Source organism: Arachis stenosperma, chromosome 10 (genome assembly GCF_014773155.1).
Source record: "Arachis stenosperma cultivar V10309 chromosome 10, arast.V10309.gnm1.PFL2, whole genome shotgun sequence".
In the NCBI taxonomy this organism is placed as follows: Eukaryota; Viridiplantae; Streptophyta; class Magnoliopsida; order Fabales; family Fabaceae; genus Arachis; species Arachis stenosperma.
The window spans coordinates 119,318,264-119,335,321 of NC_080386.1; the positions used below are offsets into that span (position 1 = coordinate 119,318,264).

Genomic DNA, 17,058 nt, shown 5'->3' on the forward strand with positions numbered 1-17,058 from the left:
TTCTTCTTTGGTTTTTTTTATTGGTCTTCGCATTCTTCTTTCTTCTTCTTCATGTTTTTTCTTTTTTTCTTTATCTTCTTTCTTTTTTTTTTGCGTTCCTTTTTATTCGCGTGTTTTCTCTCCATTGTCATTCTTTTATTGTTGTTGCTGCATTTTTTCTTTTCTTCTTTTTAATTGAAATTCATTTGGATAAAAAAATAAACAAAATTTGATTTAAATTTGATGAATACATAACAAAAAGTGATATAAATAAATCAAATTCGGTTTAGATTTAAACAAAAAGTGATAAATAGTATTAAGTATTTTGCTTGGATGTAAAACTTTATTCATTTTCTGAAATACAAAAATACAGTATAAAGCGCAGTCGTTTAGGTTAGCAGCGCGCCACCCCCAATTACAGAGTAGTGCACAAAATACGCAGTTATACCGAACACAAATTAAAAAATAAAACAAAAAAGGGAAAAAAAAAAAAAGGAAAAGAAAAGAAGAACCCTAATGAATGTCTCTTCAACTTCATTATTTTCATCTCATCTGCGGGAACATAATCCTTCAACAAATTTCTGCGCTTGATTGCTCTCTCACCGATTTGAGAGTTCCAATCCCTAACATAAATTTTGCTTCTTTTTCTCAGTGAACAAAATTTCCCCTTCGCTACTGCAGCTGCAACTTTTTAGGGTATCTATGATATCTGGGTATTCGTATTTATATTTATGGTAGCTGTGGAAACTAATCGCGTGATGGAAAGGGAACGAACCCGCAAACGCCCTCGTCTCGCGTGGGACGTGCCTCCACCACCACCACCATCCCAGCAGGTTCCTTCAATTTTCTCGATTAATTGGAAATTGGAGATTTTAGGGTTTTTGGTTTTTAATTGCATGATATGGATATGGAAATTGAGATTGTTCTTGGCTTTCCTTGCAGGCTGAAAGGGGTGTGGTTGATGAAGGAATCGAAAAGAGGCACGCCTCGCCTCCAAGAAGGGACGACGATCGTGAAGGCCATTATGTCTTCAATCTTGGCGAAAATCTCACTCCTAGATGTAATTGGCACCTTAATTGCAATTTATATATTTCTTTATTTTGTATCGATTGGTTTGGAAAAAATAATGAACAATTGAGATTCTTTTTATGCATGCTTACAATTGGAAAAAATGAATAATTTATTGGTATTCCATACTTCTGTTTGCTTTTAAAGTTCGAGTCTTTTTAAAAAGTCACTGTGAATATGTTGAAAACTTGAGTCTCCTTCAGTTGTTAGTTTCTTAGTTTTAGTTACCATGAACTTCTTTTTTTAAAGTATTATTTTATAATTTTAAGTTAGGTTCGTGTAGTTTCAGATAGGGTTTTCATTTATGCTATTCTATAATTTTTTATTGAAACCCTTGTTTTGGGTAAATATTTCCTCATATTAAGGTCTTGTCGATTTTGACAGATAAAATCCTCAGCAAGATGGGTGAAGGTTAGCGGTCAAGTGTCCTCTGATTCTGAATACAAGATTTTAATTTTTTTGTCACTGTGCTTGTGTCATTCAGCATATTGCTAGTGCTGTAGGCACATTTGGTCGAGTTTTGGAATGTTGGGATCGCCAAGCCAGAGAATACGTTGCTGTCAAGGTAATTAGGAGCATTAGGAAATACCGCGAAGCAGCAATGCTTGAAATTGATGTGCTTCAACGTCTGTCTAAGGGTGAAATAGGAATCTCACGGTAAAGACCCTAACAATGTTAAATGGCTTCCGGATTTGGTACTTCCAAATTTAAGCAACATAATATTTACATTAAAGAACATTTCTCTTCTGCAGCTGTGTGCAGATCCGGAATTGGTTTGATTACCGAAATCACATATGCATTGTAAGTATACTTATGATGTGTCTCTAGACAGAATATGTTTGTTCATATACAAGAAATTTGTTTAGTGTAATTTAGATATTGATCTGGAGATGCCTTTTTTTCCCTTTTTTAACCCAATGTTTGGGGGAGTCTTCGCAATGTTTCATGTTAATAGGTGGCTGATTCAATTCTGAGTAATGATGATTTTTTCCCGGTGGTATATGCATGTCTTTATGTTGTTTTGTTATGCTTCTTTCTATTCAGGACATAAGTGAATTGAGTTGTTAAGTTCAGCTATATGGTGGATTGTTTTAAATATATCCATGTGGGATTTATTAGTAGATCTGAGAACTAAGCAGAAAAACTCCTTTCAATGCATTTTAATGGTGTTATCAGGTCTTTGAGAAGCTTGGACCAAGCTTATTTGATTTTCTAAAGAGAAATAAATACTGCCCATTCCCTGTGGACCTTGTTCGGGAATTTGGACGACAGCTTTTGGAATCTGTAGCATGTCTGTGGATTATTCTTGGCCTTCAGTTTATTTCTCATGTCTTAATTATTCTGTGGACTATTCTATCAACCAACTCTTTCTCCCTTGGCCTACTTTCTTTGTCCGGGGTGACAGTGTATCTTGGTTGTGTTTGCTTACTCTTGTTTTGTGTGATCTATCGTATTCAGATATGCATGATCTACATCTAATCCACACTGACCTGAAGCCAGAAAATATACTTCTTATTTCTTCTGAATATGTAAAGCTCCCTACCCGTAAGGTATTTGGCATTTTATAGTGCTAACATAATAACCTCTTTGGATTTGGGTATAGACTCAATTATGACATATTTAAGGAAAATGGTTGAATTGGTACAGAGGATTACCTCAGGTGAAATGCAATTCAGATGCTTGCCCAAGTCTAGTGCCATTAAGCTGATTGATTTTGGTAGTACTGCTTTTGATCATCAGATTCATAACTCCATTGTTTCTACAAGGCATTACAGAGCCCCTGAGATCATTCTAGGTAACTAAATATGGGTTGAGCTGGTGAAAATGTGTTTTGGTTGTTTATTGGTCGGTTGACACGCAGTCCTTGGGGAAAGAATTATGAATGATGAGTAGTACATTGAAAACGTTAACAACAGCTTACATTAGGGCATCTGTGCTTAACTCTTCCAGTTCTACTTATGGTTTATTTTTGCTTTAGCAATGTGCAATTAACATATTTATTTTTATTCGACCTTTAATTTTTAATATGGGATTGATCACTTTAGTAGCTTTCTTATGTTGATGTATTTGAATTTAGGCAATAATGAAACAGTGTCAAGTATGTCTTGCCTGGATGTTATGATTTGGGAGACTTAATAATTATTTTATTTTTTGACTGAGCATTTTCTCTATCTAACTATCAATACTAGTACAGTAGTTCTTGAGCCAGAATAAATCATGGCTGTTCCTATTGACATATTCTCACCTGCATCTGTAACAATAATTGCAGGTATAGGGTGGTCCTACCCTTGTGATTTGTGGAGTGTCGGTTGTATTCTTATCGAACTATTAACGGTGAGTCTTATAACTATCAAGTGTGTTGGACAGGGCTTGAATATGGAAAAGTTGGCCTTAGTGTTCTAAACCTGAAACTTCTTTCAGGGTGAAGCATTGTTTCAAACTCATGAAAACTTGGAACACCTGGCAATGATGGAGAGAGTGCTGGGACCTATACCCGAACACATGGTCCGAAGGTCTACGTAAGTAGTGAATTTGATTGTGCTCTCAAGTCTTCCCTCCCAAATATACTAATAGCCCTGAGATACATCCAGAGCAACAATGTCCGAAGTTATGAATGCATAAGCATAATATCATTTACTGACATATCCTTTTGCCATTTGGTCCTCGCGCAGTCGAGGAGCAGAGAAATATTTCAGGCGTGGAGCAAGACTAAATTGGCCTGAAGGAGCTGTTTCAAGGGAAAGCATCCGTGCTGTTAAGAAGCTCGATCTTCTTGAGGTTTGTTCTGTTTCCTTATCCAAACCAGTATATGTGACTGCTTGGCTTAAATCTTGAACCCATTATTGGACTCCTCTATTTCTTATAAGCGTAAGCTTTTGGTTCATGGTTTAAAAAACAAGGTGAAAATTATCATGGATGACTCATCCAACACAGCTCATCTATGAAAACCTTCACCTTATTATCCCATTGCCAAATATACCCTATTAAAAAAAAAGAAAGAAAAAGAACATTACCTGTAATGACAAATAAATATGCTTTACCATATACAGGATATTGTATCAAGCCGTGTGGATTCTTCAAGATCATCTTTAACGGATTTGTTACATGGCTTATTGACTTATGATCCGAATGAACGACTAACAGCTCGACAAGCCCTTGATCATCCCTTCTTTAGAAATTCAACTTAAGAGAATCCCAACTTGACATGTACTATGCTTTGGAATTATGAATAACATCTTGAAGATTGTATGCTGCTCAACAACAACTTAGTTTTGCATGTATCGATCAATCATTCAATTTTGTTGTTTTCAATCACCACCAAAAAAAATGTTTCCTAATAATTCCTTGCTCCTGTTTTGTTTTCCCAAGTTTTGATAATTCCAAGGATTCAACCTTTTGTGTTTTAATAATCTAATCCGTTTGCATTGGAATATAGAGAAGGTAAAATGAAAATAATAGAAAAATAAAATAGAATGGATTATGCCGAGTCCTGTTCTTCCATGGCCTTCAGGCTTTGGTATTCATTGAAAGATTTCTAAAGGAGTGAATGGTCTATTAAAAATTGGAAGTAACATTTCAATATTTAATTTTAATCACCACTTATTTATCATCATATACTTTTAATATTTAATAATAATATGGTTAACCAACAAAACTTGCTCAAAATATTCTAGCACTGACAAAAATAACTTGGGTTTTTATCCTCTGTAAAAAGTGCAGCAACACTTCTCTGGTTTTGTAAGTATAAAAAAAAAGGCCAATTTGTAGGAACCTATTTTGCATGAATTTGATCCTAGTTCAGAAATTAGAAGTATGATTAAGAAATTTATCTTCAACAATTCTCTTCAAGAAGTCAGAGGAAACGACATTCATGAAGGCGTGGTGTTAATTATGATTTTGTATTACCAATAATCTCCACAAGAACATTGACCGTTCTCAAATCTGTGGAACCTATTTGCATCTCTCACCACAAATACAATCTTCAAAACCTTAGAGAGACCCTTGATGAAGGTATGGCAGTCACCACAAACCCTCAAATTCTTGAAAATCCTAACCATCCTCTCTCCTTTTACCCCACCACTGACCAAAACCAATCCAATAGCCAATTTCTCACTATGGTACCTCAAACTCTCCACCTTTGATTCCTCTTCAACATCATGCAACGCAAAATTCATGTTATGAACATACCCTATTTCCTCCTTCATCCTCTTCTCCATTTCTCTCAACACTTGATGAATCTTCTCTATGAGTGTATGTGTGCTATCTCCATTGAAGAAAATGTGGATTTCCTTGTTTATTTCTACCCAACTTCGCCCAGCCTCTTTCTTCAATCCCTTCCTCTTCACTTTCTCTCTTATCTTCTCGCTTTCATTCCAATATCCTGCATCAGCATACATGTTTGACAACATGACATAGTTCACTGGATTATTACCATCCATTCTCAATAATATCTCTCCCACTTTTTCACCCATCTCCATCTCCCCATGCATTCTACAAGCACTAAGTAGTGTCTGCCATATACCGGTATTTGGCTTCAAGGGCATCGTCTCAATGAGCTCCTTCGCGTCGTTTAAGCGCCCGGCACGTCCAAGGAGATCAACCATGCAAGCATAATGCTCTACTTGTGGTTTGAAATGGGGATTGCTAAGGAAACTGGAGAAGTATTGTTGTCCTTCTTTGATGAGTCCTGTATGGCTGCAAGCTGAGAGCACAGCTAAGTATGTCACACTGTCAGGTTCGATTCCATGAACTTGCATTTTGGCGAAAAGTTTAACTGCCTTGTAACCTATACCATGTTTACCATAACCAGTAATCATAACCGTCCACGAAACAACATTCCTTGTTGGCATCTCTCTGAAAAGTGCATCTGCCTCGTCTGTTAATCCGCATTTCAGGTACATATCTAAAACTGAATTTGCCACTGATGCTTCTAATCCGAATGGGACTTTGATGGCGTAAGCGTGCATTTGCTTCCCCTGCAACACAAGGGCGAAATCAGCAAACACACCTATGAGACTTGAGAGCACAAACCCATCCACCTTATGTCTGCTCTCTCTCAACTGATGAAACAAGTTTATGGACTCTTGCAAATTGTCTTCTTGAGCATAGCCAAGAATAAGTGTGCTCCAAGATACCACATTCTTATGTTCAATTTGATCGAACACCTTCCTAGCTTCGGCTATGTGTCTGCATTTGACATAAAAATCAACCAGAGCACCTGCGACAGTTGATTGAGCCAAGTATGAAGATCCTTGTCTGATTAAGGCAGCATGTATTTGCGATCCTTCAGCGATCATGCCAACACAACTACATGCCTTTAAAGTACTTGAATATGTATATTCATCAGGAACTTCTCCCTTTTCTTGCATCTCCCTAAACAGATTCAAAGCCTCTTCACCATTTCTCTCATGGGTGTATCCGGCAATCATTGCATTCCAACTCACAAGGTTCCTCACTGGCATAGCATCGAACATCTTAGCCGCGTCGCCAACCCGTCCGCACTTGGAATACATGTCAATAATCGAATTTCCCACGACAGGCGCAACATCAAGATTGGATTTTGCACAAACCCCATGAATCTGCATTCCATTCTGAGGTACACCCAAAACCGTTGAAGCTTTTAGAGCAGTAGAAAGTGTGAACTCATTAGGCTTAATATTAGATAGCCCTATTTTAGAGAACAACACTAAAGAGGCATTTGGATCACCATTTTGCAAATAACCACACATCAGAGCCGTCCAAGACACCACATTTCTTTGTGGCATTTTATCAAACACCAAACATGCCAATTTCATAGTGCCACATTTTGCGTACATATCAATGAGATTATTGTTCAGGACCAAATCAAACCCTAACCCTAGCTTCTCCATAATCCCATGTAGCTGCTTCCCCTGATCAATCAAACGGTACCTTGAACACTTCTTCAATACCTCAGAGAATCGGTAACACATGCTAGAATATGGGAACGAGAACCGCGCAACTTCTCGTGCGAGAACTTGAGAACCGCTTCGTCCCCGCGGTGAAAAACTGCGCGAGAATATCGGAATTGAAGAAGATTCACGCACACGTCGTGAAGCTTTCGCTATCACAGAGCAACTTTGTGATTACAAAAATGTTGGATTGTTGCGACAAATTCAGTAATGTAAATTATGCCACCTTGCTATTCGAGCAACTCGTGGAGCCAAACGTGTTCTCTTACAACGCAATCATCAGAGCCTTAACGCACAATCAAGAACACTACCTAGCAATCACAGTGTTCAAGAGAATTCTGATGAGGGAAGAAAGGATTTCAGATAAAGTTCCGATTTCGCCCAATGAATTCACGTTCCCGTTTGTGATAAAGTCGTGTTCGGTGCTCTCATTGCGGTGTCTTGGTGAAGAGATTCATGGGCAGGTTTGGAAATTTGGGCTGAAGTCAAATTCTGTGACCGAGAATGCACTGATTGATATGTATACGAAATTCGGTGATCTGAGGAATGCACATAAGGTGTTTGAGGAAATGACTGAGCCAGATGCTGTTTCCTGGAATGGCTTGATCTTTGGGTATGCTAGGTTGGGGCAGATGGAGAGTGCAAGGGTGCTGTTTGATGAAATGCCTTGTAGAACAATTGTTTCTTGGACTGCAATGATATCCGGGTACTGCGGAATAGGGTGTTATGGTGATGCATTGGACATCTTCAGGAGGATGCAAATGGTGGGCATTGAGGCTGATGAGATTAGTGTTATAACTGTTTTGCCTGCTTGTGCACACCTTGGAGCTCTTGAGGTTGGGAAATGGATTCATATGTACTCAGGTAAAAACGGGTTTCTGCAGAAAACCGGCATCTGCAATGCACTGGTTGAAATGTATGCTAAGTGCGGTTGCATTGATGAAGCAATGAGCTTGTTTGATCAAATGGTTGAGAAGGATGTGATTTCTTGGAGTACCATGATTGGAGGGCTAGCTAATCATGGGAAAGCTCATGCATCAATTGAGCTGTTTCGGAAAATGCAGAAGGCGCAAGTTACACCTAATGGGATAACTTTTCTTGGTGTTTTGTCAGCTTGCACTCATGCAGGGTTTTGGAATGAGGGGTTGAAATATTTTGATGTCATGAGGTTGGAGTATCATATAGCCCCTGAAATTGAGCACTATGGTTGCTTGGTTGATCTTCTAGGACGTTCTGGGCAGCTCGAGCAGGCCCTTGACGCAATATCTAAGATGCCAATGAAGCCAGATTCAAGGATATGGAACTCCTTGTTAAGCTCTTGCAGGATTCATCGCAATCTTGAGATTGCTGTTGTTGCAATGGAACAGCTTTTGGAGCTTGAGCCAGAGGAATCTGGAAACTATGTTTTGCTTGCTAACATATATGCAGAACTTGGCAAGTGGGAAGGTGTATCAAATGTTAGGAAACTCATTAGAAGCAAGGGGATAAAGAAAACGCCAGGGTGTAGCATGATTGAGGTTGACAATGTGGTTCAAGAGTTTGTATCAGGTGATGATTCAAAACCCTTCTCACAAGATGTGTTTTGGATCCTAGAAGTCCTGGTTTTACACCAAACTAGAACTAATGATTTGATGGAGGATGTCACAGAAGATGCAAGTAAACTCTGGTGAAATTTAGCATAAGGTTTGTTTTTCACCCTGCAAAGTGAACATCTTTTGAGTTTGCATAAATTACTCTAGTCGACTTAGCTAAAGTGACGAATCATATTGGTGGCGAACATACGGAAGCAAAACTGTTACTGATGAAATAGAGCTGGTTGAATCCTGAAAGAAACTCATAATTTTCCTAACAATGGTGAATGTGTTCAGATCAACATGAAAAATAAACATACAACAAATTGAAGATACTAAAGGCCATATAACCCTTTTGTAGCTAACCGTTTACCTATAAAGGAGCCAAACCAATCTAATTCCTATCACTTAGCGACTATTTTTTACTTTCCAAATTCCACCAAAAGATTGTGCAGCCAAAGTTTATGAAGTTTGATCAGATGGCACAATGCGCCTGAATACGGCCTGGAAGGTTTGCCCCCCATTTCTTGCAACTTTTTGACCTTCTTCAGTTGCAGAACTCAAAAGCTTCACAACTGGATCTGCTTCAAGTTCTTTCTCAGTCAAGGCTTCAAACATGGGGTGATTCTCCAGACAAGATTTCATCCAGTCCCCAAGCTCTTCAACATCTGTAATTGTGTATATAATTCCACCAGCCTTAAGAACATAAGCATATTCATCTAGCAAGAATGGGCTGATAACCCTTCGGCGGTGATTCTTCTCTTTAAAATGAGGATCAGGAAACAAGAAAAACATCTTTGTGAGCTGTGCTTTCTCAAAATAATTGGGAATGTACTTCATTGAGTTAGTCCGCACCACAGAAACATTTTGGTATTGACCTGGATTTGCTACCCTTAGAGATAGAATCCGTTCCTTGACATACTCAGTCACTTTATCTCTAAGCTCCATTCCAATCATCAGTGTTTCTGGGAAAAGTGTTGAAAGACTAATGAGCAGCCCTCCAAAACCACAGCCAATATCAGCAAACTGGATCTTTCTAGAACCATCGGCTTGATCAGACGATGGAAAGATCTGAGGGTAATGGAGGGAATAGTCAAACTGACTGGGGGATATTGGCACAGGGAAGTGAGAGTCACTCAGTGGATTGCTGTGTGCTCGTGCTCGGTAGAAGCGCTTTCGTGGCAAACCAGTTGACTTGCTGATAGTTGCTTTTACCTCAGTCTCTGGCATGTCTATTTATTCAAACTGCAGGATGGTAAAAGCAAAAATTTTATTAATTATATTGGTAATTGATAAAGCAACACATTTTTTTGCCACAGAACCTAAGTACGAATACAGGGTAAAATACTTATATTCAAATTTTAGGTTTTGATAACTTTTTATGTCATTTTGTTTCAATCAGGCATCTAGATTGCAGGCAAACAAAATGATGCTTATACTAACAACTAACAACATAGTCAAAAGACATGATATTAAGTTGATTTTAAATTGAAGTTGAGATGCAAGTTTCAACAAACAAACTGTTTTCTCTGTTCTCAAGCGGATATTATAACACAGAAAATCAAAGATAAAAGGAATATCATGCATTATTATGAACAGAAGATCACTGACCATAGATGCATATTTCAAAGCAAAACATCTGTTAAAAGATATTGTTAAGATGATAACATCAGCTAACAGTCCTGCTAGTGCTACATCAATACATCATAGACATATTGAGAGCGCAGATTCAAGGCTCTTCCTATTATTTACCATTACCTATCAACTGAAAATTGACCACATTTTCCACAAGTAAATATATCATCCTAAACATTTTCCCAAATACTAAATGAAATAAAGAGTGGATACTTCTAATATCTTGAAATCTAAAAAAAGCAATCAATCTTCTTTCGTTAATGATTAAGAGGATATTTAGAATGACAAAAAATTTCTCTTTTAAATTTCGGATAACTGCTATGTATCTGGATAATTAACTACATCATAAGGGATGAAAAATGAAATTTTCCTGAAAGAAAAAATACATTTTTAAAAAAAAAGATAAAGAGTATTAGAGTTTGAAAATAATATAAACATAAACTAAACATAAGTAAACTACAATGATAATGCAGCCCAAACTATATATAAGAGAGAAAGCGAAAAATTAAACAAAGGGCGACGAAAATGGGAACAAAAAATGGCAGTAAGATTTGAACAAAATACAAATGAACCTCGTAGGAATTATGACGAACAGGTGGTGTGCGTGCTAAATCCATCAAAAAACAATTACACAAACAAATCGCAATCGTAAACTCAAAAGTGAAAGCACAAGAATCAAAATTGGATGCAGAGAATTTTCGCCATCACAAGCACACACACAAAAAAAAAAAAAAAGAGTTGAGGCTAAGTAGAGAGTACCTAAAAGAAAGGAATGAAGACAGAAACTATTGAAGCGTTCAAAGATTTTCAATGAATGCAGTGACTTTGTTGTTGTGGGAGCAGTTTCGGTGGCAACAAGCGGAGAAAGTGGAAAATGAGAACATCACAGAAACAAAGAGGTTTTTGAAGCAGAACACCAGAGTTGGAAACTCCATAACAATGTTTTTGGGCTCACATAGGTACTGGGCCTCAACTAGGCCCATTTATTTTGGCCTGTTTATTTCCTATTGGCCCTTCTGATTTTCAACTTTTATTTATTTAAGAAAAAAAAATTCAAAAAATAATTAAGAATTTAGTAATTTGAATCCCGTTTTGTATATATAACAAATTTATTCATTAATGATAAATTTTTTTAGAATTTAAATTCGCAACAAATTTAGTCTTTAGTTTGCCTAACTAATCTTTTATTATAAAATTATTTTGTTTAACACTATATTTTTGAAGATATATAATTTAGAATTATAATTTAAAATTTAAAATTTAAAATTTATATTTTATGACTTAAAATTAAAATTTAAAATTTAAAATTTAAAATTTGAGTTGGTTAAATAATTAATTAATTTATCTACTTAATAAATATTAGGGATTAAAATTTTGTTTTGTATATATAATAATTTATTAACCACTAATAAACCTTTACTTGATACTCTTATCCATAATAAATTATTCTATGACCTATTAAATTGAAAGATACAATGACAAACTATATATATATATATATATATATATATATATATATATATATATATATATATATATATATATATATATATATAATAACTCTTAGGGGATGCTAAATACAAGTTTTATATGATTAAATAAAGGATTTTTATGGTTGACGGACAAAAGTATCCTCTAACTGTTTATGATTATGCATGGTTGATTCAAGCAAAAAATTAAACAAATCTTTGTCCATTAAGGCATTATTATTGCATTAACCATGAAAACATAAAATATCCAATTAGTTGCATATATATACCATCAGTTCTGTCTGTGTTTAAATTGTAGCTGCGATTAAAATTATTGTTATTGTCTTTCAGTACAAAAAAAAATGAAAATCGCTATTTATAAAAATAAAACCACTGCAGTGGACAGCACATCAATAATATTGTAGCCTCAATTTGCAACTCCAAGAAACGTGTCCTCTAGATTGATATTGGGAGTTTCATGCACATTGAAAAGTGCAAATTAAAGTCTGTATGTATCTACATAATACGTACATTAATTTGCACATTATTAGTAGGGTTAAACTTGTAATTCTCTTTTCGTTCCCAACAAGGAAACCCACACCATATATAGTAGCTGCAGATTCAAATATCGACAAGACTTTTCAGCCAATATTTCTATAAAGTTTGGCTTCTATGAATAATACAAAGAATTATCACTGCCACAAGAAATATATATATAAGACAATAATTTATTAATTTGTAACGTTGTATTGCTGTTTCTTCTTATACTAGCATTAATTCAATCCCACTTAGGTATATTTTGAATTCTCTACAACTATTAAAAAAATGGTATATTATGAACACATTTCTAGCCAAACAACTACCCTTTGAATAATTTGTATCCTTTTTGGAAACAATAATAATTATCACCCCGATTTACTTTTCTTGCTTCCTATATATAACTACTACTGTATATGCTTAACAACTTTCAATAATCATGTAATTTGAACTAAGTTGGATTGATCTACTAATCAGTTTATTAGTTCGCTAAAATAAGTATCGAAATTTTGAATTTTATTTTGTGCATGTAATAATTTATTGGCTAGCAGTAGTAAATCTTTAAATGGAACTGATCTAAGATGAATTAATATTTTTTGTCGGGTTGAGAAATATCAGTAGAAACCAAATAATAGTGTAATTTGATACTAGCTAATGTATTATTAATTAAAGAAAATTAATGCTATCTAACTTAATCATCATGTCATTATGAAAGTTCTATTGGTAAGTTGCAACCCAACTTTATTTTATTTTTGAAGTGATTGACAAGTAACATATGCATATAACCTTCCACACATAATAATTATCTAGGGTTAGGGTTCTGTTTTTGCTTCTTCCTTCTTTTTAGTGGCAAATGCGCGTCAACTACTTCACCGTTAATATGGACAAAGTCGTTGATAGATAGAGAAATTAAATTAAATTAACCTTGGTTGAGAAAGATAATATATATTACGTAAGTAGATTAAATTATGATAGGTAATTTAATGTTTGAATGGAATAGATAAAAGTAGTTAATCTTTTCTATTTTTATTATTATGTGTTGTTAGATAATAGCAATAAAATTCAATTAATATTGTAATCCATAAGCGGAGCCAATCGGGGCTGGCCACAGTCTCCTTGATCTCGTAAGACTCTAAAGAATCCTTCTAAATTTGTAGTAATTTTATCTAAAACAACTAAATATAACAAATGAATTTTAATATATAATTAATAGAAAAAAGGGGAAATAAGTAAGGGTATAATAAAAATTATAGTTGATAAGAAATTTTAGTACAAAGTCGTTTCATACCAAAATTTATTTAAATTTCACACCCTATAAAAGAGGTTGGATATCTTAGCAAAAACAATGTTATATATATATATACATTTTTTGGACTTTTGCTTCCGCATGAGAATATGGCTGTTAGAGTATAATTAGGATTAATTAATATCAATTATAATTATTTAATATATTTGTATATTTATTATAAAATATTATTTTTATTATTTTGATTTTTTTATCATTTATATATAATTTTATATATTATATTATTTTTTAATTTATTGAATAAAAGACAATTTTTTTAAGATTCTTCTTTTGTGTTAGTGTATAGATATTTTTTTATGAAATGTTATTCCTAGTCTTTCATATTTTTCTTTTTCTGGCAATTTTTTTATATTTATTTTTTTTTTCTCGATATTTTTTTTTGTCAGTGACCACACATTCTCTTCGTCTCGTTGTCCTGAGTACAACGAACTGAACCACGTCGCTGAAAACGCCTTGACATGCCGCCGCAAGCTCCCTGCACGCAATCACCTCTTCTTCCGTCCAAATGCATCCAGAACCATTGATCTACGTCCAAGATCATCGCTCTAGAACTGTCCACGTGTTGAAGACCAGTAGCTTTAGTTGACCCGTGTTTCAGCCTGCGCATCGCCTTGACCACGCTCCAACTCAACGCCATGTCAGCCTTGACGTGTTTTCTTCCTCCAATCCGGCGTCGCCACATGTCTTCCTCTGCTGACGTGGCTGCTAATGTGGTGGATAGTGAGACCTTTCCTAAGATTTTTTGTGAGCTCTTTCCAATTTCGTCCTCCGTTTTCTCAATTTCTGCCTCGATTTTGTAGTTTCTTCTCTCTTTCTTCTTTGTCTCTGCTATTATGCAAAAAATCGAATTTTTTTCACCCTACAGATAGAAAGGGTAAATTTTCTCAAAACTGTTATCGTTTTGGTCACCTACTCCTAGACTACCCTTTTTGAATGTCGAAAATGCAAGTAGAAATGACACATTGGCTTCAATTGTCCAATATTATTTTGTCATTATTGCAAGCTCTCGAGACATTTGATTACTACCTATCCTTCTCGTCCACCACGTCCTGTTTAAATTAAGTATCATTCTCGTCCCAATTTCTTCAAGAATATGCCTGCTTCTTCTGCTACTGCTGCTACTGAATCTACCAGCTCTATTTCTCTTAACCCGTCTCCTGTCTTTCTATCTGATATTAAGCCTCTTCTTAAGCATCTTCTCTTCTTTTCTAGTAATACTCCTGCTTCTTTTTTCACTTCTCCAGGTAATTCTAAATGATATTTTGATTCCAGTTGCTTTCACACATGTCTCCTTTGGGATCTTTTCTCGTCTTTGTCTACCACTACAAATGCACCTTCTGTTAACACTGTTGATGGTTCCCTCTTGCATGCGAGATATAAGGGTTTTATTTCACAGTTAAATCTTAATCTCCCTGATACTTATTTTATTACAAAATTAAATTTTAATATTATTTTTGTTGGTCAACTTGTTGATCTCGATTTTGATGTCAATTTTTTTCATTTCTGGTTATCGTATGTAGGATTATCAAATGGGACAAATCTTCGGGACAAGACGTAAGGTCGAAAGGTTGTTTGAGCTCGAGAATCTTCGTATTCCTCCTATGTCAAATCTCTGTGTTGTTTCTTCTCCATCTACCCTTCACTTGTGGCATCACTGTATTGTGTGTCTAAGGGTGTTTTACATCAGGTAAATAATGAGTCTTTTTATTACATTTCTTGTCAAACTACAAAACAACTATCTTTATCTTTTCACAAAAATTCATTTCTTGATTGCCCTCTTTTTGATCCTTATCCACTCTGATGTTTAGGCCCTGCTCCCACCGCTTCTATGGGTGGGGCACGATACTTTATAATTTTTATTGATGATTATTCACGCTTTACTTAAGTTTATTTGATGACTAATCGCTATGAGCTACTTTAGATTTATATTAACTTTGTCACTATGATTAAAACTCAGTTTTCAAAGGTCATTAATGGTTTTTAACGTGATAATGCTATGGAATACTGTAACTCTAAAATTTTAAATTTTCTTGCCGAACAAGGTATTTTGTCTGAGTTTTCTTGTCCTAATACGTACAAAATGGACTGGATGAACGCAAACACCGTCACATTTTGGACTTTATTCGTGTAATGTTAATTTTTTTTCTTCGTGTCGTGAGCATACTTGGGGTGAAGTTGTTCTCACTGTTGTCCATGTTATCAATAGACTTCCTTCTTCTGTACTTGATAATATTACTTCTTTTGAGCGTCTTTATCATACATCTCCAGATTACAGTTCTCTTCGAGTCTTTGGTTGTGTCTGTTTTATTCTTCTTCAACCTTATGAACATAATAAACTTGAATCTCATATTCACATGTGTTATTTCCTTGATTATGATATGATGCACCAATCAACATCGTTGTCTCGCTTGATTATTATTTATTAATTCGTGTCACAATAATAATATGAAAGAATCAATATCCCAAACAAAAGAATAAGAGACTCTGTAATATATTGTGTACGAAATTATTAATGTTTTTTTTATTATTAAATAGTGACTTTACAAAGTAATCCACATTGGGACCATAATCATATTTATTTATTTATTTATTATCGTTGTTGAGATTTTTTCTCTAGACGTATTTGTATATCTCATCATGTTGTCTTCTAGGAGTATCATATGTTTTTTAGGTTCTTCTTATTTGAGTCCATTTCTTTTACTCAGTCACCATTTTTTACTAATCCAAATGTTGATCTTTTTTTTAGTGATGATTCTACAAGTTCCATCTCAAGTCAACTTCGCGAGCCTCCTACTCTTCCATCTTCTCCATCTCCTGATGATTCCAGACCGGACGATACTCGTGCTCCTGCTGTCATGCCTCCTCTCTCCAATCATTCTTCTAGCTAGGGTAAAAAATCCACCTTCTCATCTTCTTGATTATCATTGTTTTCTCTAATATTCTTTATCACCATGAACCTAAGTCATTTCGAGAAGCCTCCACAAATCCAAATTGACAGTAAACAATGCAGAAAAAAATTCAGGCACTTGAAAAAGTACACACTTGGGACTTGGTTGATCCTTCTTCTGATCACAAAATTGTGAATAGCAGATGAGTATACAAGATAAAGACTCACTCTGATGGTTCTATTGATGACCGTTATAAGGCACGATTAGTTGCTCAAGGATGTACGCAAGAGTATGGTATTGATTATGAAGAGATTTTTGCTCCTGTTGCTTTTCTCACATCTGTTTGCGCACTCCTTGCCATTGTTGCAGTCAGAAAATGGTCTCTCTGTCAGATGGATGTGAAGAATACAGTTCTTAATAGGAATTTGAAAAAGAAGGTCCATATAAAACCACTCTTGTGATATCTTTGTCCTTCTAGCAAAATCTGTCTCTTTCGTAAGGCACTTTATGATCTTAAGCAAGCTCCTCATGAATGGTTTAAAAAAAATTAGCACCACTATATATGCGTAAGAATGCTCTTTATTCGTAAAAGTGAACGTGGAGTTGTTCTTCGACTTTTATATGTTGATGACATGATCATTATTCGAGATGATATTGATGGTATCTCTGATCTTA

General features: G+C 35.2%; 4 protein-coding genes across 4 annotated transcripts; 2 read left to right on the top strand and 2 right to left on the bottom strand.

The window, feature by feature from the left end:
- Window positions 1-433: 433 nt before the first annotated feature.
- LOC130954279 (serine/threonine-protein kinase AFC3) lies at window positions 434-4,359 on the top strand. The gene is made up of 12 exons (XM_057881013.1): window positions 434-812; window positions 922-1,039; window positions 1,432-1,458; window positions 1,551-1,704; window positions 1,800-1,848; window positions 2,224-2,338; window positions 2,506-2,597; window positions 2,695-2,842; window positions 3,317-3,381; window positions 3,469-3,566; window positions 3,720-3,825; window positions 4,098-4,359. Exons 1-12 carry the CDS (start codon window positions 711-713, stop codon window positions 4,233-4,235), a joined length of 1,212 nt encoding a protein of 403 aa, XP_057736996.1. The 5' UTR covers window positions 434-710; the 3' UTR covers window positions 4,236-4,359.
- Window positions 4,360-4,711: 352 nt separating this feature from the next.
- Window positions 4,712-7,168, bottom strand: LOC130954275 (putative pentatricopeptide repeat-containing protein At3g15130). Its single transcript, XM_057881011.1, has one exon. The coding sequence runs from the start codon at window positions 6,996-6,998 to the stop codon at window positions 4,950-4,952; it is 2,049 nt and encodes a 682-aa protein (XP_057736994.1). The 5' UTR covers window positions 6,999-7,168; the 3' UTR covers window positions 4,712-4,949.
- Window positions 6,734-9,795, top strand: LOC130954278 (pentatricopeptide repeat-containing protein At2g20540). The gene has a single exon (XM_057881012.1). The coding sequence runs from the start codon at window positions 7,007-7,009 to the stop codon at window positions 8,645-8,647; it is 1,641 nt and encodes a 546-aa protein (XP_057736995.1). The 5' UTR covers window positions 6,734-7,006; the 3' UTR covers window positions 8,648-9,795.
- LOC130954280 (tRNA (guanine-N(7)-)-methyltransferase) lies at window positions 8,766-11,070 on the bottom strand. The gene is made up of 2 exons (XM_057881014.1): window positions 10,943-11,070; window positions 8,766-9,793 (listed from the first exon to the last, which is right to left on the bottom strand). Exon 2 carries the CDS (start codon window positions 9,776-9,778, stop codon window positions 9,011-9,013), a length of 768 nt encoding a protein of 255 aa, XP_057736997.1. The 5' UTR covers window positions 9,779-9,793; window positions 10,943-11,070; the 3' UTR covers window positions 8,766-9,010.
- Window positions 11,071-17,058: the final 5,988 nt, after the last annotated feature.